The sequence below is a fragment of the Cyanistes caeruleus genome, chromosome 6 (assembly GCF_971803275.1).
Source record: "Cyanistes caeruleus chromosome 6, bCyaCae1.hap1.1, whole genome shotgun sequence".
NCBI classification, from domain to species: domain Eukaryota; kingdom Metazoa; phylum Chordata; class Aves; order Passeriformes; family Paridae; genus Cyanistes; species Cyanistes caeruleus.
Genome location: NC_141706.1, coordinates 34,296,841 through 34,320,051, shown reverse-complemented (window position 1 = coordinate 34,320,051; position 23,211 = coordinate 34,296,841). Strand labels below are relative to the sequence as shown.

The window sequence follows — 23,211 nt, the reverse complement described above, 5'->3', positions numbered from 1 at the left end:
GACAGACCTGTTCTTGAGTTTGGAGTTAGTTAGTTTTTATTTTTGGCCATCATTAGTGACTCCAGTTTGGAAGAAAATTTCTCTCAATACTTGAATCTGCTCTGATAGCATTTGCAGTTCCTGCAGTGGTTCTTAAGTATTTTGAGAACAGCCTCCTGACTAGTTACCTTACTCTTTTATTGGACATTAAGGACAGATGATGATTTTCAAAGGAAAATAATAAATTCTTCCTCTGCTTTGTGCAGAAATCAAAGTAACTTATTCCAGATTACCTCTTGAAGTTCTGGTCTGGATGTCAGATTTCTATAGTCAATCAGCCTAAGTCAGATTTTCAACTTGAATTCATGTAGACTTACAGCCTCTTCATACTTTTGGTTAGTCTTTGACATGCTGATAAGACATACCTGCAGATACTAACTTTAGTTCAGAGTTACTAATAATTAGAAATAATAGTTTTAATTTGCTTTGTGTCATCTTTGGGTGCCTCTTTCACTGCAATCTCCATTGCTGGGTGTAATTTTTTCAGTCTTCTTGATTAGTGTAGTAGCTTCACTGCAGTTATTTTGTTTGCAAACTGAAGAGTGTAACACTTGCTTTAAGGAATGAAGACAGCAAACAGTAAGAAACAGATTGTAGAATTTCATATTAGGAAGGCATGGCCATAGCACTGGCATCAAGTAGGTACCTCAATGTAAAGAACTCTGGATGTTGCTAAAGTCCAGGTACTTAGGCATAGAATGGTCAGTCCTAGAAATCTGTATTTCCTGCTTCTTCCTGCAGGCTTTATTTGCTTATTTGCTGATGCTTGTTACTAGTTTTTGTTCATCCGTTGGTTTGTGTGTGCTATCACAGAATATAGAAGCTGTGAGTAGAGTGGCAGTGATGGATTTTGTTGTTGCTTATGCTGATATCTGATGGTTCAGTTTTAGACAAAATTGCTGTCTTCTTTGGCTAACTATCTGGTTCTATGCATGAAAGCTTATTTGCAATGAGTTGTTTTTTCTACTTCATAGCATGTACTTTAATCACGTGCAGTGCTTCTCAATGAATTATTCAGACAGGAAAGGAATTTCATCTTTTTGTGAAAGGCATTCTCTGTTAGATTTTCAGTTGTCATCATAATGTATACTGAACTTAAACATTGTGAGAATTCTTCAGTTTCATCTTTAAATTCATGCTATGTCCTTATATATTCTTAAAATGCTTACAGAAGGAATACTTTGGCTGAAGCTGGTGCCGTATATTTTAAAATTCATTTTCCTTACCTGCCTTAGTGTGATGGATAATACTAGACCAGAGAGGGCCCTGTAAACAGCTGTCTCCAAGAGTATGCCTGTTTCATTGCTGAGCTGTAGCAAAATGGTGGCTTCTCACTTCTTTTTTTAATTTGCTGGAGTTGGATCATAGTTGTTCTGCTAACTAGCGGCTGGTTGTCTTTTAACTTATTTTTGCTAAAAGAATGTATTCCTAACTTCAAACTGTCTGGTTTTTTTTGTTCACCTCTGATCTAAGAAAAATGATGTGCTTCTTTTCTAGAGTGTTTCCTGAGGTTGTGCCTTTACACCTCTCCAAGATGACAACAGCTTGATATGTCATGCTGCAGGATGAATCATGTGTCAAGTCCTTTAGTTTACAGACAATTTGTTTAAAATATCCTCAAGTGATGTCCATATATTTCAAAAATCATTAGAATTACAGAATATGCTGAGATGGAAGAGGCCTATAAGGTTCATTGATTCGAATTCCTGGCTCTGTGCAGGCAACCCTATTAAGTGTTGTTCTTACTGTGTAAGACTTTCCTATAAGACAAATTATCTGTTAAGTAAGCCCAGCAGTGCTTTTGTCCATTTCTGTCCCCTTCAGAGGGCCTTTGTCTTTAGTGTATTTGGTCTGGCTGGAGGAGTGCTCAGCAAAATGCTGGAATTTGATTGTTGGGAAGCTGTTGTTTGTATTTGGGAAGAAGCAGAGAGGATCAGTATCAAATTACTCTGCACTTCTGTTCGAAGTCTCCTGGATCAAGGTGCTTGAAGAGAGCTACAATGGAATAGAAAAGAGTGCCTCAGCTGCTTCCTCTTTGCAATTAACAATCAATGCTAGGTTGGACCCATGTGTTCTAGTCCTCAGCTTACTCCAGACCCCACTGTCCTAATGGATGAATCCAACTTGCTTTTGTTTCGTATATCTGCCTTTGACAAGCTGAATTCTGTTGAATTACGGTTTGATGATTTTGCTCTAGGAAATACTTTCAAGCCAATAGTTACTAATCCTGAAAGGGTGAAATCACTAGGATGAAATGATATATATGTTGTACCTCAAAATATTTCTTGGTAGGGACTGTAAAATATCTGAAGGGAAGTTCTTTTTGAGTAGAAAGATGTGATTTGCATCCCTGGGAGAGACACCATGGCCCTGTATGTCTCTGCCCATTCAGATTTTTTTACACATGGCTTTCTTCATTAGCCATCCTAGCTTTTGCTCCCAGATTCAATCTAAGGAAAAGACCAGGAGACCTTTCCATGCTCTGAGTTCTATGTAGTATGTTTTTCTATTGGTGAATTTCTGAGTGTTATAGTTGAACAGCTGATCCAAAAGTTACATGTCTGCACATATACACAGGGGTAATTTAATATGTCAGCATTTTGGAATGCCTTACAAGCACCTAAGTTGTCACAGTTTGTGTTGGCTGGTGACAGCAGACTTGTGGCAGCAGTTTCTATGACCGTGTATAGAGCGCTCCGGCTCAGACTGAGCTTCCTGAGTCAAACAGCCAGTGTTCATCCAATATACTGGGATATATGTGAGCCCTTGATTTTTGAGAAGGGAGAACTTGTTTGGAATATGCACTCAACATAGACAAACTTTTGTTTAACTTGTGGGATAATGTGTGTTGGGTTTTTTTTAATGTTTCTCTCAGTGACCCTGGTGGAGGGATTGAGATGTCAGAGTTCATACGAGAAGCAACTCCCCCTGTTGGCTGTAGTTCACGCAATTCTTATGCTGGGATAGATCCAAACAACCAGGTAAGAATTAAAGCTACTGCAGTTGCTGCTTTAGTATTGCTAGCTTTGCAGTCTGTAGACAATGTCTTCCTATTCTTTTCCAGGGTGTTTTGGTATTTGTATTTGGTTAAACAATTTTCTTTTCTGTGTGTAACTGCTTTATTAGGAAGGCATTGCATCTCCGCAGCAGCAGCATAGCTCTCATCCCGTCTTGTACTTAAATTAGAAATGGCTGGATTTTGAAAAGGAACCTACTGTCCCATCAGAAAGTATTCTTGTTTGCTCAGCTAGCTTTCTTCTGATTTAAAAAAATCAAAATGACTCAGAGTATGGTGAGCTAAGTACTAAGAATCCACTGTGGTGGGATTCCCTTGTTCCTTTGGGTATCTGTGAGCCATTAGATAGCTCAAGTTGTATCTTTATCCTTATGTTCTGGCTTTGTCTTCCTCACTTCTGTTTGTTCTGCCATTTAAAGCTTAATTGGTAAATTTCAATGCTCTATTGGAGGAGGCTTCTGTTAACTTACCTTAGAATGTATTCACTGCTGATTATCTCTTGTAATTTGCTTTCTGCAGGTTATTATTCCTGATAGTTCAGATTTTGTGATCAAAAAAGTTAATTTGCTAAAATAAAAAGAAAGATAAACTTTCGGGAAAAGTAAAACTGTTTATGATTTGCATGTCCTCTGCAAAATCTTCACTTTCTTGATTGTTCAGCAGGCTTGGGAAGAAAGCAATAAACAGGGACTTCTGCCAGATGGAAGTGAAGAACATGGCTTTATTACATTTTAATGTAGCTTCATTATGCTCTAGTTGCCTTGAATTTCACTGGCGGAGTTGCTCTGTTTCCATATTATGTCTACTAGGTTTGTGTTCAAATTCCATAGGGTTGGATGTGCTGTTCCTTTTGTTTGGCTTGTGGCATTTAGCTAGTTGTGGCTAGTTTTTATCAATCTTTGATGAGGAAAAGTAGATTAACTGCCTAGGCTATGCAGTTATGTTGATAATGAAGAGTGCAGCATCATGGTAAAGGCACAGGACCTGTCTTCAAATGCCGTGAAAGTCCTCGGCATGGTATTACAATATCAGGTTCTTCTAATTAGCTCTGAGCAAGCAGTAGGTGATGAAGTGCAGTGGTATACTAATGTTGGTGTTTTATCTGAATCATGCTCAGTTATGCAGTCTAGATACTCCTAAGAGATTTTTCTTCGTTTAAGAAAGAAGGCATTTGCTGATGTTCAAAGGAATAGGAAGTGATGGTCCGTGTAGGAAGATAGAAACATGATGCCCAGACTAGTTCTTTGACTGGTCTTTGGAAAAAAATATGTTCCAAACATAAGAGTTATAATATTAAATCATGTGAAGAAGTTCAAGCTACTGTGAAAGACAGTGTTTAGAATGTATTTGTCCTAATAAAATTAGTATTCGCTGGTCCCCTGTGGTTGAATGTGCAGCATCAAAAGGGAACATGAACAGTAAGCATCTGAGTTCTGTTCAGTTTTTCTCTGTGAAGTAACTTTTCTGTGATGATGCATTTGTGTTCAGTGACAGCATTCAGGAAAACATATTATTGAATGGAAAAATGTTGAAGCATGACAAAATGAGTAACTAAAAGTGTGTGTGACAATTGCGAAGAAATTGTTTTAAGCAAACTCCTAGCTGCTTTTTCACATTACACGTAAAGCCATTGTTCCTCTGTGCTGTGGCTCAATAGGATCTGCACGTATCTTCAGGTTACCTGAAATTGCTGTGCTTACAGAAAATAACTAATAAAACTATGCTCTTTCACCCAGAGCATACTAGGAATTGTAACTAGGAATTTTTGGAAAACACCATCCCAGTAAGTATATATGTATCAGTCAAATGGCCATCATGTTTATGTGTTATAGATTCAGATTCTGCATTTGAGTGTTCTTCCTCTATCTCATTTTTGAGTGGTTTAATTATCCGACGCTTACACTGTTGTATGCTATTTATAGTTGAGAGGCTGTATTGAAAATGTCATTGAAGGAAACACCAAATTCTCTTTAGCAAGTCTGCAAAGTAATCTCCAGTGCATTATAGGATATATTTGGAAGGGTAGATTGCAAACCTAGATAGTGAAATTTTTTTGCTTGAGCAGGTACCATGCTTTCTGGTTTGCCATTGAATGTGAAATTAACTGGAAAAATATGTATCTTTTCACATGGGAGCAGTTTTTGGATTTAGCTTGGTGTTTACAGACAGCAAGACACTTGTTGAACAGTTAAGTTTTGTACTAAGATTGTGTTTTCTTTAAGCATTTTAGACAACCAAGATCGCTGCATTAAATGTTCAGTTTTACAACAGCAGTTATTAGCGTAGCACTGCACTTGTACTTTCTTGCCACATTAAGTAAGGAGAATTCCTAGGTTAGAAACTTTTTAAAATCAGCATAGTAAAGTCTCCACGAGCGCTGACTTTTGAATGGAATAGTGTTGTGATGTAGTTGGATGCTTAATTACATACATGACTTTTCATCTCTTTGCAGTGGAAATAGTCAGAATTTTAAGCACTGTGCTGCTGGATGCTTTTGTGCCTTTAAAGACCTCTTCTACGTGTATAGGCAAATGCATGTGTAGTAGTAATAGGAAATAACAATTGTTTATTTTGTGAAAGAGTACAGCTTTTTACATTATTACCTCTTTCTAGGTTGGATCTGGGTTATCTCGTCTGGGAACAGCAGCAACCATCAAAGGTGAGATTTTTAGCTACCTAAATTACCTTGCAGAAACACTTCAAGTCACTATTGCTTACTGCGTTGTTTCCACAGTTTTTGTTTGGTGGTTTTTGTTTTTTTTTTTAGCAAAATACAGCATTTACTAGTTAGGGGAAGTCTTATTTGGACATGCAGATTATATGACCAAAACATGAGGAGGGTGTATTCTGGGGCTGTATTCTACTTCCCATGTAATGACAGATTTTCCCTTTGCCTACAAAATGCAAAGCCAAAGGGTTGGTTGCGGTAGACTTCTTACTGTTTTGAGTTCAGTGCAACCAATTACCCTTCTGGTATTGTATATCAATGACTTCATTGCTTCTCATTGCTTGACATCTAGCTAAAGTATTTTTCAGCCCTTGTGAACGCCTCTAAGATGAAAAGATAACAATTTTGCATAGTATGAGTATTTTCTTGCAAATTTATCCAGCCAATAAGGCTGAAACAAAAATCGTATGCAAATTTTTGCCACCTTGACTTAATTATTTTTTCCCTTGCTTTTCTGATCATTACAAGTATTTTCTTAGTCTACCCTTTTTTTTTTATAGAGAACCATGCAAAAAGAAATATTCCAATAGATATGCCTTGAAGTGGAAAAAAAATCTTTTGCCATTGAGTTCTGTGGAAGATGAAACAAAGAGTAGACAATACTTTTACTTAAAAGAAATCTCGTGTTATTATGGTTATGTAATTGTTAATTACCTATAGATGAAGAAATACAAGCAACAGTCTTTCATGACAATTGAGATTGTAGATGTATGTGTTAATACTTTGAGCACTAATACTCTTATTTCTTAAAATTTGCAGGTGATACTGACACGGCCAAGACCTCTGATGATATCAGTTTGAGTCTTGGCCAGAGTTCTAGCCTATGTAAAGAAGGGAGTGAAGAACAAGGTAAAATTTCTTCTCCATATTTAAACATGGTATTTTGTTACCAGAGACCCTTTGCTTAATATGCTAAATAAATTCATGCAGTTTGTTGATACCCTTTCTTGGAGTCTATCTTGGGGTTCCCTGTTTCCTTCCTTAATTACTCAGGCTTCTGAGAAGTGTAATTTGATTGCTGATGACTTTATTCTTTGACTGTGTGTTCCTTGTTCTGACTTCTTCCATCAGGTAATAAATATTTACTGTCACCTTACTGCTGAAAGATAGGGATAGGTAACTTAACATTTCTGTAGACTGTGTCTCTTAGACTACAGGTGGCCTGGAAATAATGGACTTCATTGTAGACTAATTTGCTTTCCTTACAAGTACAGACAAATCTAAATGTGGCAGGCTTTTTCAAAAAGTAAATAACACCATACAGAGCTCTATGTTCTTAGAGCTATAGACTGCTTCCAAGATACAGGTTATCAGCTTGGTGAATTATTTTTTTTTCAAAGTTTTTTTCTAATCTGTGAGGAAACTGTTAGCTTGTGTTCTGAAACAAAACAGGACAATTTTTCATTTAGCTTCATTGCCAGGAAAATAGCTGCTCAGACTAAAACAGAGCATAAAACCAAAGGGAAATATTTGTTTGCTGATTTTCAAGTACCTGGTGATTAGGAGGAAGTCAGCTCTGAGAACACCACCTTTCATTTTGCCAGTCTAATCACTAATGGGTGATCAGAGCCATTAGATGGATGATTCAATCACTACTGTGTGATTCTATACAGAAAGTGTGTTTGAAAAGGAGCATCACAGGTGGCCATGCTGTTGTAATAGGCCACAGCGTTCTGCTACTTTCAGCTGAATGATGTATAAATAAAGCTGAATAAAGAGACTGTGAAGTCTCTTAAGTTGCACGTGTTCAAATATACTGTACAGAAATTTAGCAACTGTAGAAACGTAACTTAACTTGGCCTCCAGATCTTCTATTTTTAGTGACAAAAGCAAACGGGAAAACTGACTTTTAGTACTGCCTGCAGATGGACACTCCCGGGAGACTGCCTGTGATGGGTAACAGGAATGATTGTTTTAACCAAGTGCTAACAGTAAATCCTCAGGATTTGCTTGAACAGCAAAAACCACCTCTTTTGTTTTTGTGTTTTTTTAGAGGTAGTAAAACTCAGTGACTTCATAGGGAGTTTCATTATAGTACAAAAAGACCTGTGACAGTGACTGCATCCTTGCTAACTGTGAACTTACTTGGGTAGGAAAGGTGATTTTTGTTGGGTGTTTGGTGACTTCAGTGTTAATGGGGTTTACTGTGTTTTCACTAATAGCTTTAAAGTTTGTTTACTGCATGTGGGAACCAAAACAAAAGGCAGGGTACTGTTTTATAATTAAGAAACTTTGAGATATGTAAAAATACTAAGTCTGAGACACATAAGCAATAGAGGAGGTTGGGGACTTGTCAGAATTACCTTGTCATATTATTTGCTAGGGATAAGCTGATATTGTTGATTTCTTTTTCTATTTAAAAAAAAAACCTGTCAGGTTTTCCCAGATGTTATAAAATATTTGATGAATTCATAGTACTTGCAATTGGATTTTTTAGTTCATTTACTTTGTCCGATATAAACTAACAGATTTAAAGCAAGTTGTATAACTTACTTGAACATTCTACATGAATATTTTTAAATATGTACTTATACAGATTTGGCATCTGATCGGAAGCTGTTTCGTCTGGTGTCAAACGACTCGTTTGTCTCCATCCAACCTTCATTGTCCTCTGGACAGGATTTGCCAAGGGACAGCAGTGACAAAGTGTGCCTCTCGAACAACCAGCTTGTGGACCAGTCTAAAAACAGTGCATGTGACACAGAAGTAGCTTCGCTGGTAACTCTGCATTCTCACTCCTATAGGAAGGATCATAGACCACGAGGTGTACCAAGGACTTCTAGCTCTGCTGTTGCTTTTCCAGATGCTTCACTAAATGACTTCCCCCTCTATCAGCAAAAAAGAGGACTAGATCCTGTCAGTGAGTTAGAAGCTTCCAAGCCCCCTTCTGGATCCCGAGAGTCTTTGGGTGAGAACTCTTGCATTTCAGGAGTTTTTCAATTAGATGATATTCTGAAAAGTAGCAGCCCTCAACCATTGACTAAGAGTGGGAAGAGCAAATCCTTGAAAGCAGACAAAAGTATGGACAGTCTGAGAAGCCTGAGTACTAGAAGCAGTGGTTCAACAGAAAGCTACTGCAGCGGGACTGATCGTGACACCAACAGCACCATCAGTAGCTATAAAAGTGAACATACTAGCTCAACACATATAGAAAGTGTATTGTCAGAGCACGAGGAGGAGTCTCCTAGAGAAGAGAAAAAGGATGGTAAGAAAAAAGACTGTGGTGTTGACTCAGAGGACGACAGTAGTTCTACTACTGACAAAAGGACTAGTAGCGAAAGGACTGCTGTGGAAGTGAGTCCTCTGGGTGGTGTTCAAGAGGTAAAGGGTTCTAATGTGTCTGATGAGATGCACAGCCAGAAAGGTCTTGGTGCCTCTGCTTCAGAAGAGGCCAATAAGAACCCGCATGCCAATGAATTGACTACACAAGCTGACAGGCCGCATGGGAAGGCTGCTGAACAAAGAGATGAGCAGAGTGAGAAAATAGCTGTGTTAGTAGATTCAAGAGCTTCTAAAGAAACTAGTGGAAAACAAAAAGAAGGAGATGTTCGACCAAAATCTTCTAGTTTAATACATCGAACAGCCTCTACTCACAAGTCCAGCCGGAGAAGGACAGGAAAAAAGCGGGCTAGTAGTTTTGATTCAAGTCGGCACAGGGAATATGTTTCCTTCCGAGGTGTATCTGGTACTAAACCTCACAGTGCTGTGTTTTGTCACGATGAGGACTCCAGTGATCAAAGTGACTTGAGCAGGACATCAAGCATGCAGTCAGCTCACCAGTTCAGCAGTGATAGCTCTTCCAGCACCACCTCCCATTCATGCCAGTCTCCTGAGGGAAAATACAGTGCTTTAAAGACCAAATACATTTCTAAAGACCGTGGGGGCACGGACTCTGAAAATGCTCACAAAACCCACGTAAGCTCTGAAGGAATTAGCAAAAAAAGATCTACACGACGGACTTCTAGCACAAACAGTGCCAAGAATCGTGCCAGAGTGTTAAGCCTGGACAGTGGTACTGTAGCTTGTTTAAATGACCCAAATAGTTTAATGGCACCAGGTAACATAAAACAGTTAACCACTTCAAAATCTGATTTGGAAGCCAAAGAAGGAGAGGTGCTAGATGAGCTATCTCTGTTGGGAAGGGCTTCACACTTAGAGTCAGTCACTCGTTCTAGGAATAGCTTACCAAGCCAGGCTACATTTCCTGAAGGGGAAGAGCAAGAATCAGCAAGTGGAGGTAAGTAAATGACCTACCAGAAGTACCTTGTTGTATTTTGTTAATGAGTCTAGTATCTATGACTTAAATTAAAACTATACTTAAGCATCCTCCCTATTTCTTCACTCTTGCCCTGTAAAACTGAAAAAGTGTTTCCATCATAATCTCTTGGAAGATCTACTGAAATGGGTGTCAAATCCAAACAGCTTTTACAAAATCTATAAGCAGAGGTTTTAGGGGTTTGTTACCAGCGGTCTTCATTAATTAGAGCTGTATCTTAAAGCTATTATTTGTGCTCAAATCAAACCTGCTCCATTGTACTGAGCAATATGAGCTACTGCAGCCTCTCTGGCATGGCTTGAGGTGGTAACAAGAAATAAAACCAGTCCCAAACCCTTACCATGCTGTTTTAATTGTGGATTCTTACAATGGTCTAGTTACTAAGCTGAATTCTCCTAGGGAATTGATTTTTGCTTAGCCTTGCCATTGCTGGCTAGACAGTGTTGTTTACTTTGGGTTTTGGGGGCTTTTTTGTCTTCATTATGTGAACACAATAACCTTCCAGCACTGGAGAGGAATGTAGTTTCCTTTTATTTTCCCTAACTATTGTTTTGCTTGGTGTAATGTGAACAATAAGCTACCTGGAGTAGCTGTTATTAATACAAATTAATAGTGGCATTTAAAACAAAATTTGGAGCTCTTAATTTTTAAAGTTTTTTTTGCTTGTTATAATGTTTGTTTCTTTTCTTGGTTAATTATATTGACTGCCTTAACTGGAAGGCTTTTTGTGTCAAGGTAGATAAGTGTCCTTAAAATATATTTTCAGAACAATATGGGATTGCTAATTAACTCAGTCTGACTTCTGGAATATTCAGAGGCCAATACCTGCCAGATAATCTAGATCTTTACATCTAGGTGGACAAACACTTCATAAAATTGTATTTTAGATCAAAACAGGTATTTTTAACAAACTATAGCAAATTTGACTGTTTGTATTATGTAGACTGCCTAAACAAAATATAGTGGTTCATCTTGAAAAGAGGTTTCCAGCTCATAGTGAGATATGTTTTACCAATAGTGGGGATTTGTTTTGGTTTTATTTGGGGTTTTTTTGTGGAATTTTTTTGTGGTGTGTCCCCCAGTATCAACAACAGAACTGCATAAATCAGGACAATTAATCTCTAGGGAGGGAAAGAAAGTGTGCCACACTGAAATTCAGCTGTGTATTGATTATTGATCCAATTTGACTGGTTTACAGTTAGTTCAGACCTTATATGCATTCACTTTACTGATGTATGCAGGTTTGTTCTTTTTTTTACTTTTTCTATTATTCCTATTTACAGATTTTTGCAGTAGCTTTAATAAAAGAGTCCAGGTTGCTCTTCCAGTACTAACTCTACGAGCTAAACAACACACTTTCTTCCAAAGGCCCTGTTAAAGTGACAGCTCTTTATGTCTACTGAGAGTAATTTGACTAATAAAAGGTCTCCTTTATGTATTTACCATTTTGAGTATGTGCTTTCCTTAGCACTAAATTTGATTTAATTTTGTTTTCATTGTGTTATTACTGCTTAAACCTGTTAAGATTCTCCCTTTATGTGCAAAGGAGGATTAACATACCTTACCTTTCAGAACATGTCAGACTTTATATATGCTTACTACTTGTCAGTAGTCTGAAAGAATTAATGGAAGACAGATGCTGAATATTATGAAATATTTTGATTGCTCTTTCGAAAAGGTTTGTCTTCCCCACCATTTCACTCAACACATTTCAAAGCAATCTTAAAGGTATGAATCTCTAGCAGCTTAAGCAGGAAAGAAAGCAGCTTAGCTTGCTGTCATTCTTGCTGGCCTGATCCATTTCCAGTTTAAAATTTTACGTGATGGTCATTTTAAATATGTTAGTATTTTTAATAAGTGGCAAGTAGCCAAGTTCTTCTCTATGGGTTGCAGGCTGTCTTTAAGAAGCAACCTGAAATCAAGTTCTCCAGATCTTGTGACATGATATGGTTAATAACACTAGCTGTGTATTGTTTCTTCCTACCAAGAGATAAGGAAGTATTTGATTTATGATTGTAAGAAATGAATGTCATTCTGCTTTTTTTTTTTCTTTTTTTAAAGCAGAACAAAATTATGACTTGCTTTCCTTTAGCACTACTTAAATATTTATTCAGTCTTGTCTAGCACCAAGGCAGTAATTACATTGCATTTATCTGTTCATGATCAATCTGACTAATTCTTTCATAGTGTCCTTTAGTGGTTTTTCTCTTGTGTGGGTTTGTTGGGGGTTTTCCTCCAAAATTTATAGCTTATATTACAAGTTTTGTAACATCTGTATCTTTAATTGTGGCTTTCTTCTTTAGGCTTACCCATGACTAATAGTAATGAGAGAAAATGTTTTAACTCTTTAGAATCTAAGTGCTTTATGGCCAGTATTTCTTATTATGGAGATATCCTCACCTTTTGGGAGGTTTTAAAAGACATACATGTGTGATATAAATACATGTTGTGCGTATACATGTATAGTATTTTTTGGAGAAAAATAAGAAATTATTTTATTTACTTGTTGCAGGTGATTTACAGAACAAACTTGGTTTGGATTTTCATAAGATCAGAGGATGTTGGTTGGATGTGATTTTTAGAGGTAGTCTGGTCCAGCCTCCTGCTGAAAGGATTAATTTGTGATTTTATACAAATATTTTTAAATGTCTGTAATTGCTTATGATAACTTCCTGAAACAAATAATTAAAAGATGCATAAAGGATAACTAAAAGACTGATTTTAATTCCACCTCTTTTGCAGTCAGAAGCTTTCAGTTCCTGTTTTTACATATGACTTAAATCAGTAATTATAACATCATTTTATCCTTCAGTCTGTAGAGACTAGAAGTACATTCTTGTTTGTGTAGCTGCTAAAATGTATTTTGTAATGGATATGGCCTTTACTAATCTTCCCCTAAGCAGGATGTTGTACAAACTTGTGCATATTTCACTTTTGCAGATACAGCTTAGTAGTTTCATTTCTATACTATTATGCCAGGAAGTGGTGAATGACTCACTTGCTGTGAGATAGTATGTGCATTTGAATAGAAGTTGCAATTCATTAAAATGTAGAGAAACAGCATCTGAAAATGCAGAAATTAAGTGTATGTGGTCAATGTATAACAAGAAAATGGAAGATGTCTTACAGTAGTTATCCCTGTTCAACTATTCAGAATCCAAAAGTAGCTAGTGAATTGATAAGTCATGGCTTACTTGAAGTTGCTCCTCTGTCTAGTGTTATTCTGGAAATAACCCCTTTGCACTGTCTTGTGCCTGGTTTCTGTCAGATGTGTGCTGTTTCTGATTTGCTGTTTGTAACCATTTAAAGAACCACCATAATGCTGTATATAACACAGTGATGTTTTGGAAAACTTGAGCTGGCCTGAAAAGTCAAGTGTTCTCTCCAGTTCTATAATTACTGTAAAAGGTGTGCCCTTTAAGTTGCTTCTCTGTTTACAGCTTGCTGCAATTTAAGGTTTATTTACTTTGAGTTTGTGAGATACATACCCTTTTGTAGATAAAACTGCATGTAGTGTGATGCATTTTCCCTTCTGTGCGTTGCATATCAATATTGAAGTAACAGCTCATACTGTTTTCTGTATTTTGAGGTCTGCATTACCTCTCTATAGGCAGGCAAAATAGTGCTTTGTGAGTTTGGATTACTCTTGTTTCATATGACACATGGAAACCTGTTCAGCTCTTCAGTCTGTGTGTATTTGTACATACATGCTTAGTGTGTCTGCCTGCAATTATTACAATTCAGTTCTCTGTTACTCAGCCAATGGTCATGGCAGCTGCTAGCAGTATATTACTTTTTTCCTACTGTGCTGTTGTTGCACACGGTCTATGTCATGACTTGATTTGCCTGTTTTGCAAAGCTGTTCCATGCTTCTGATTAGTTTTTGCTACATTTTCCAGCAGATACAATGAATATTATGACATAAGATGGGGCTTCTGATTTTGTTTTCTGTGTCCGCCAGTTCATGCTCAAACTACTAAACCAAACAGTTTTGCATGAGAAGTTGGAGTTTAGAAATGGTAGAAACTGAAAAATGTGTAAGGTTCCTGTGATTGGGTGGCATGTATGTTGGCTGTCTCTATTCGTGTATTCAGCAGAACCCCGCTGTAACTGGACCCAGGTAAGCAGATCAGCAGTAGAAAGGGCTCATAAACATCTTATTGTACTGTCACAGCTTTTGTGTGTGAAGGTTGAGTTTTACAGAATTCCCTCTGATGCTGGTTATCTTGTCATCTCAGTATAGAAGTCAGATTGCTACCTTTAAACACTTAAAGATGTAGGTAGTGTTAGGAATGATACATAAAGCTGCTGGGGAATTTCTACAGTTTTGGAACTTACCAGTGAAATAACACTCGGAATGAGTCTAGCATCTATTAATTGTTAACCACTTCCTAGTAAAGTAAAATTTCAGTACATTTTGTGGGGACTCAATCCTGTGTTTTGTCCCCTTTCTGGTATTTATGGATAATACAGAGGCTTTCATTAGATGACTTTTGCTTGATTTGGGAAGATTGGTTCCATTTTGTTGACATGTATTCATGTATTTGCTAAGTATTCATCTCAAACAGGAGTTGAATAGGAATTTTTGGTATTAGATAAAAATTAAGCTGCATCTTCATGCTGGCTTGTAGATTTACCTGGGTTTATTGGTATGCAAATAAGCAAGGAAGTTCTAAAAACTGTTATCAGCTGTGATGGAATTGCTCACATTGCTGCATAATGTAGCTGTGAGATAAAACTCATTCCTGTATTGAAGTTGGCCACTAATTAACGTTTGGTGTTTTAGTTAAGGCTGTGTAGTGCAACCGTAACTTGCTGTGTATGATACGCTAATACAGTATGCCACATATGCTGGAAATGCTTGTTCTGGAGATTTACAGCATCTTTTCCTTAGGGTGTATAAATCTAAACACAAAGTCAGAACTAATTTCATTAATGTCAATTATGAACATTTGTCAGCTACATAACATAATACTAGGTATTGGTACCCAAACCCTGGGATATAGGGTCTGTATTGGGCAGGGGATCAGATGGGATTTAGCTTTAGGTCTTTGACCTGAAGTACATCAGTATTATATTCAAGAGGTCTGTGTGAACAGTCTAACGTTTTTAAAAGTGGAATAATTCAAGTAGGAAGTACAGTGAAGTAGAATAAGACTTTGGCCTTAGTATAAAAATTTTACTGTCAGGCTGGTCTGTTTGAACCAAAAATGTTTGGTTCAGAATTCAAACCAGATGGTTTTATTGTTCTGCTTTTTCCTCCTTGATTGTCTTTTGCTTTTCAGGTTGTTGTAGTGACTGTTTTCACATAATTGTAAATATTTCTTCAGGCTAGTTTCAGACTTACTTTTTTCCTTTTTTATAAATACAACCATAACATTAAAGTCTTGGGCTTTACTTTCTTTCCTGAACTGTGTGTTCTTTTCTTCTGCACTATTTTTTAGCAAAAGTTTCTAACTTGGAGATACCACTCTGTTCTTCATTATTTCTCCTTTGATGCCCACATCTCTTTCTTTTTCTTCAGAAACAGTCACTAGTGATATTTTTTATTAAATATCCACAGTAAGTTATAATACACTGAGCCAATATTTTGAGGGTTTTTTTTTTTATCAGAGAAGTAGAAGTAATTCCTGCAGCTGCTGGTTTTATTAAGGTGCATAATTGTATGGTGATTAACAACTGCATACCGAAGGTACGGACTGAACAGACTGCTTCTTTCTACTCAGGTAGCTTTCAAGTATGGTTTTTAATATAGTGTTAGGGCATGTGGAAATAAACTATAAATGCCTCAGCTGTGAGGAGAATGGTACTGCTAACTCATAAATGCATGTGAAGTAGCTCTCAGGTTTCAAACACAAATGAGATATAGATGTCCAATACAGAGGAGCAACATTTCAGCTGTTTGGTTTGGCAAAGTACATTCTGTCTTCAAAGAATTTAATTGCTTATTTACATTTGCAGATTTCATTGCTTATATGAGTACATGAGCTATAAACTATTCATTCCAGCTCTTGCTGAGAATGTGTAGGCTTAGTAATTAGTGATTTAAAATAGATCAGTTTCCCATTTGATGGGGTGAGAAAGGGCATGTCCAAGCATTGCTCAGGGTCCGTGTGCACCTTTAACCATGCTTTAACCTGACTAATTTTCAAAACCATCTAGGCTTTAAGGGGTGGGGGGAATGGTGTTGGGGTTTTTGGCTGTGTTTTTTTTTTTCCTTTTTTCCTGAGAAGAATGTGGGAGACTTTCTGCTGTGGTAGGTTTTTCTTGCTTGCTTTCTAGTTAGACTGATTGCAGTTTTTATCCTAAGAACTTTATGGTTTTCCACATGGATACTTCACCTTTGCATTAGTTTCATACCACATCTCTCCAGGAATCTTCTTATGAAGAATTTTTCTGTGTTTCAGAATTTATCTAAGGCACTGGATTTAGCATTTGTTTGTAGCAAAATGAAACAGTCTTACTGATGCAATAAAATTTTGACAGTTCTGCTTTTTCATGTTGTGCTTCTTAAGCTTCGATCTTCTAAGTTTTGGTTAAAGGAAGCATTAAATAGGTGCAGGGAGATGTTTTGGCTTATTTTTATATAAATGTTCTTGTTCAGAGGAAAATATTTGCACTTTGTTTCTTAAAACTAGATGTCTTACACAACAGTTGTATAGTTGTAGTGTAAAACTGTGAGTCTTCAGTTCTGCTTAAAACTTAATAAAACTATAGAGGTGAGCATAAAAAGGTTCAATGTAAAATATCATTCCAAGTGTCTGATGACAAAATGATGTCCTCATGATGTTTTAAGCATGTAACTGCTAATTTGGCTCTTTTTCTAATCAGAAGTGTTAAACAAGTTAATTTTAATGCAACTGTGCATGCAAACACATATTCATTAACAGATACAAGTGTCATTATTTCTTTGAAAATGGTTACATTGTATTTGGGAATAGGCATGTGAGGGGTTAAGTGCTGCAAGGTTGTCACTAGGTATCTACTCCTTATTTTATTGGTCTCTGGGGGTAGGTTTGTAATTTGCACGTTGAACTTCAAATATGATTTTGTGTTCTTGAGAATAAATAATGCTGGGGACTCACATTAATATGACAACACGCAGAGGAAATACTTGAATTTCTTGATATTAAGTATAGTGATTCAGCATAGAAGTACAGAATAAAAAAAGAGCACCTTTTAACAAACATTCTATAAGTTGAAAAGCTTGTCTTCCTCTCCTGGTTAAACTGAAGCAAGCAGGAACTGTAGAAGTATTACCTGTGTTATCTCTGCCTGTTACATCTGGATTTTATACATGACTGTAGATGTTGGATCTTGCGTTTCTGGAGACTAGGATAAGTTGTTGTAAGTAGCACTATTGGAGAAGTGTATGTGACATCATAAACATTACAGAAAGCTTATTTATACTGAAACATGATAAAACTGTTTTCAGATCATGGTAGAGGGTAAGTTAGGAACTTTGTCTTACTTCCTGCTGGTGAACTCACAAGCAGTTGCACTGTTCCTTCTCATTAAAGGCAAGTAGAAACACAAATAATACAAAATAACATAAAGAGCTTTCCATACTGGTATGTATATATTTTAAATTGCTTGTCTTCTGAAATTATATTAAACACAAAAACTCACCAAAAAGCCCTCCCCAAGACTGAGCAAAACCCAAGGGGCTAATACAATAAACAAAACCAAACCACAACCACCCTAGTGTTCCTTCACATCCAAAAACAAATTTTTCCCAGTTTGGATTTCCACATTTTATCGTAATCCTCTCTGTTCAGCTAGCTTTTTTTTTTTAACTACTTTAGTCATGTTTTCTACATGTACTTTCTCGTCAATGTTGTGTAATGTTAGCAGACTTAGAGCTTGTTGGTCTGAAAAGCCCTGCAGCCTTTTCAAAAGAACTTGTAGTCTTGTTTAGTGACCCTGAATGTCACCACCTGCGTTCAGGAGGAATGTGTATAAAATATGTGAATTGAACAAAAGTTTCAAGATGATAAACCAATACTCTTGTGGTAAAACAGGTAGAAAGCTACACCAAAATCTGCTTTTAAAAGTTAAAATGAAATAATAAGACTAGAAAATTCCAAAGCTGTTTGCCTGTACAGCTTTGAATTGAATCCCCAGGTACATACTAGTTTTTAAAATTTTCTTTGTTATCTTCAAGCATGCTTGTATATCTAGTTTGCTCACAGGACAGGCCTCTGTTAGTTCACAAGACTTGCTTTATTGATAAATTTGAGCTATATAGGGAGGACCCATCATGTTTTCATAGTCTCTACTTCAGTTACTGAAGAAGATGAGATTTGCTAAAGAAAAACAGATATCTGTCAGTGTTAAGTATGCTGCCCTAAAAAATTGCGCTTGAATTCTGCTTTTGCTATGTAGTTGCAAGTAGTAATTAGGAAGCAGTGTTGATGTTTACCATCTTAATGGTAATTCAGATATTTGCATTTCAGTTAAGACTAGTCACTGTTCCTTATTTCATAGTGTTTAAATACATGGTCTGATTACCAGAATTGCTTTTGCATCTGAACTCAGTGGAAACTATGTTGTAAATATGAATTATTTTATGCTGATGTCTATCCTAGAAAAAAATGAGCTTTAGAAATTGTCGTCCAAAATTAATGGGTAGGTTTTTTTTAAACAGTTTTTAACTGTTTTTAAACAGTTTAAGTTTTTAGTATCCTCGTGTGTCAGGATTCAGTCTGTCTTGTTTAGTGGTTCACTTGCTTTGTTCTTCAAGTATGAGAGCTGCAAAGAAATGCTTAAAGAAGCTAGGCAGTGTATTAAAATAAAGCTGTATATTGAACCACAGGAGAAGCTTACTGAATTCCTGCTGAAATACCCTGAAAAGGTAGTATAATCTGTTGATGCTTAAAGTTGTAAAAACACTTGTGGAGGGATGAGGAGAGAACAAGCAAATTCCTGGTTTTCCTGAAAGTACAGGAAAGAACTGAATTAGGGTTGCCCTTCTGTAGTTTTGGTAATGAAATTACCAAGCATGTAGCTTGAATGTTGGTGTTAAAGTATATCTCTTTATGTAGCTTGTTTTTTTTTAAATCAAACTATAAATTGAAGCTTCAGCTACAGAATTCATTTGATAACCCGTGGTTCATGAGTGAATGACACTCTTGTTTCAGCCTTTATTGCTTGAGCTATGGCAGTAGTACACAACCGTAGTAGGTTGCAATAGGTTGCTGTTCCCTGTAGACAAGCATTAGAATCTTTGCTGTAAGTGTTGAAAGCTTAATGGCAGCAGTGTTGTAACTTCAGGTGTGCTGAAGTGCATATGGGCTGCTCTGCCTGTAGTATTCCTGCCATTGTTCTCTGTGGGGTTTTTTTTGTGGGGGGAGAGAGGAGGTGTTTGTTTTTTCTGTTTGACACAGTTCTTGTTTTTTTTCACTCTAGTAACAGGCTTCTTGGCCACAAAGTTGTGACTTCCCTGTCAAGATTATGACACTCTTGCACTGACTTAATGTCATTTTTTTTTAATTTTTTTTTTTGTCCTCTACTTGCCTGCCAAAACTATTTTCTCTGTGGCCCATTCATTTGAGCTCTTTAGTGCTCTGCATTCAAATTGGCTAGGAGCTCGCTTGGCTCAGGAGGAAGATTTCTCAGATGATAGACACACCATGAAGCAGTCCAAATCTGAAACTGTTCAGACTGTAGAGTTTAGGGACCCCAGGTGGATTTTGGGGCATAATGTGTGGATGAATATTTTAATCCCTTGAGTACATACAAACTGTTTTTTACAGTGTTGCTTTATAAATGAGCCAACCCTTTTATTTGGGGAGTTGAAATAACAAAACCATTGGTCCTTAAAAAGAAGTTACTCTCTCACTTATTCTCAATCTCCTACCTCTGTAAATTATATTGTAACAAGTCTAGAAGGAACAACATGTATCCCTTGATGCTTGAGAGGAAAAAAAAAAAGCTATTCTTACTTGTCCCCTGAAAGAGTTGTGATGAGGTTAACATCAACCCTACCTATTTGGCAGAAGTTATAAAATTGAGAAGACTATGGTGAGAAGTGGTAGACAACTTTGCTAGGTTGTCCTTCAGGCTACTTAATTATTTGTTCAATGAGATAAAGGGTGAGATCAGATGTCTCTTCCTGCCATGTGTAAATGGAAAAGATTTGGGATATCCAACTTCTTTTGCAACCTGGCTGTTTGGATCTGTGGGGTAAAAAAAAGTAAGCTGTATATTCAAGAACACTCCCCCGGCCACAAAGATTTTTGCTAATAATTGTGTGTTGTGATCCTGTGTTGAGGCAGCCTGTTTGAACAGTCAGGGCATAAGCTACTTCTGTTGTGAGTCAAGTTCATTAACTTGGGGAGGGTCAGAGGGAAGAAAGGAGACTTAAGTTACTGTGTACGTAACTAGGATGGGTTCTTATTTGACCTGAAGTCTGTCTTGATGCAGCAGCACAAGCCAGCGAGGAGACTGTCACATTTCGCCGTGAACGCAGCACATTTAGGCGTCAGGCAGTACGACGCCGGCACAATGCAGGGAGTAACCCTACCCCTCCTACATTGCTCATCGGATCACCCCTCAGGTAGGGTATCTAAATGTTCCACCATATTTAGCATGCATGCAGCAGACCACTTCCCCACACCCACCAGTGTTGCCAGAAAAGCACTTTTTACTTCTTTCCCCACCATAACCTTGAGCTGTCACTGCATGTCACTGTGGGCTTGTTGAATTGTGCATGTATATGTGGCACTATTTTAAAAATGGACAGGATAGTCAGTCTCTAACACGTTGCAGCTGTTTTCAGATTGATATAAAAATTAACTACTGCTAACAAACTTAGCCTCAGTGGTTTTTATCAAAAATTTTAGAAACTTTTACTTCCAATAAACAAGAGAAACCCAAGAAAATAGTATCAGCACTCCCCATTTTGGTTTTCTTTTCCTGAAGAATGTAAGTATTAGGGACTAGTACTGTGATCACATTTGTAGACTGTGGGAGATAAGCAAAATGACAGACATTTATAAAGAGCTAATACATACATAGGCTACAAATATAAAATACAGGTAAACCTTTATGAAGATCATGCAGCTTTTTACAGCAAAAGAGAAATAATGGAGTAATATGCCCAGTATTGCTTAGTATTAAATCTAATTGTGTGGCACTTTGCATGCCTTGGCAATGTTTAAAATGTACTGTATACATCTATCTCAGGAGTCCCCCAGCTAGTTGAAAACTAGCCACTTTGTTTTCAATGCTGAGCCTAGTGATTTACATGCAGCAGTTCAGTTTGATCTATCAGCCTGAACAGTAGAAACAGCAGCCACAATAAGTTTTTAGACTTGTGTTTTAAGTCTTTCAGTTTCTTGGTTCCTTATGGTATTTGAGAATCTGTGAGGAGAACATGGCCTGTAGAAGGAACAGTCCCCTGTCAGTATTGAAGTAATTCTTCCTTCAGTTACATGATAAATACGTAGGAGTAACTGCATATGTTATATATTCTCAATGACCATCCTTTGTATGTTAAACTGTTTTTGTGTTTTGGGAATATTTATGTAATTTTTTTAACTAGGAAAAGCTGTAGAAACTGAACAAATAAAAAGAAAATACTTTACAGTCGAGAATGGCAGAGGAATTGTCATCTTTGTCACACCACTAAAATATTTGAAGACTTATGTTTGCAAATTTTCCTCAGGCAGGGGGAGTGCAAGAATGGTACCTAGAAATCTAACAGACGAGGGACTGACACCTGTCATATCAAGGACTGAAACTAGTTAGGTGTGTTTTTAGTGTCTAGTGCGGTATGAAGTAGCAATTATGTAATTTCAGGTTTTTCTTTTTTAAGCTTTTGGTCTTGCTGAACATAGAGTGTTAAACTTGAAGCTAGTGCTTTGTTTCATAGTGAAGGATGATAAAACTTCGCATTCGTTCAGATCACTTTTGCTTTACCTGATTGCCTTCACTTGCCTCTGTTTTTGTTTTCCGTTTTTTTTTTTTTTTTTTTAAATAAAGGAGGGTAGTGCAGCTTTGTGTATTGCAGCATAAGAGGTTGTGCAGACTAATGAAAGCTTCTTAACTGTGTATTAGTTAGAAAACAGTGTTTTCTTTCATGTAGGTATAAAGTAAGGAAAGTAAAGGACTCTGTTTTAAACTGGTTGACAGCTGCCGCATTTCCACACGCTAGTGCAGTCATTAAGGTTCCCATGGCTTAAGCTTGACTTCAGTGACAGACTTTGAAGTAACTTCATGAACTTTGTGCATCATGAATTTCACTTTGTGAAGTGGGAGTAACTCTTGAATCAGGCAAGATGTTCAAGGGTAAAAAAGCAGATTAAATATTCTAGCCTTGGATTTCCTCTAAGCATCTTTGTTATCTAAATTTGTTCTGTTCTAAATTAGAAAAAACAACCAAAACGGCTCGCTTTACTTCTCTAACATAATGACATACATTATCAAAAATACTTTATAATATAAATGTATTCAGAATTGAATACTTACTGAGGTTAATTTACTCGAAGTACTTTTCATGATGCTAAATGACTGTCCCTTGGAGTGGAGTTATATTGCCGTAGTCTAACCAAACAGCTAAGTGTTTCATATTTGTCTGACACAGATTCAATTTGAGCTATCAACTGTAGAATGTATCTGAAAAAAATGTGTATTAGTATTTTAATTTCTAGGTGAACAGTCTAAAAACCCCCTTTCCTTTACGGGTATCTTAATTTTAATGTAAATTCTGTTTTACTGGAAGAAGGAAACCCTTAAGAAAGATTTTAAAGAAATCATGCCTAAGGAGCAAATGTGATGAAATGTAGAGACATTTTTAGCCAGTCACCACTGAGAAGTTTTCAAAATATCACTATAATTGTACTGAAATCACTCCTGTATGCTGTTGGTGAGTTGCCCTGGTCTAGGTTCTGATATTGCTAATCTATGACTTCAGATATTAAACTTCTAAGAATATTAGATTTACTAATCTTTAGTTGCCCTGATGTTATGTGTTTCTTACTCTTGCCAGGAAAACTTTAATCTCTAATTTTGTAACTCTGTCCTAAAACAGGATGTTGGGGGAATGTTCCCTAGGACCTGTTGAGTTAAACCTGATATCATTTACAGTTTTCTATCTATGATTGCAATTACTTTTCACTTCCTCTCTGAAATATTTCATAAATAGACAGT

At 36.9% G+C, this 23,211-nt stretch overlaps 1 protein-coding gene across 18 annotated transcripts in view; it reads left to right on the top strand.

Moving 5' to 3' along the window:
• PCNX1 (pecanex 1) overlaps positions 1–23,211 on the top strand; it is an 84,286-nt gene that overhangs the window by 11,055 nt on the left and 50,020 nt on the right. For 7 of the 18 annotated variants that reach the window (XM_086894088.1, XM_086894086.1, XM_086894082.1 and 4 more), the window contains exons 3-7: positions 2,915–3,020; positions 5,669–5,714; positions 6,543–6,632; positions 8,320–10,020; positions 20,485–20,617. In XM_086894088.1, the coding sequence (XP_086750214.1) occupies positions 2,915–3,020; positions 5,669–5,714; positions 6,543–6,632; positions 8,320–10,020; positions 20,485–20,617 (2,076 nt within the window). The remainder of the gene's footprint in view (positions 1–2,914; positions 3,021–5,668; positions 5,715–6,542; positions 6,633–8,319; positions 10,021–20,484; positions 20,618–23,211) is intronic. The other 11 variants (XM_086894090.1, XM_086894097.1, XM_086894087.1 and 8 more) reach the window with 2 other exon arrangements.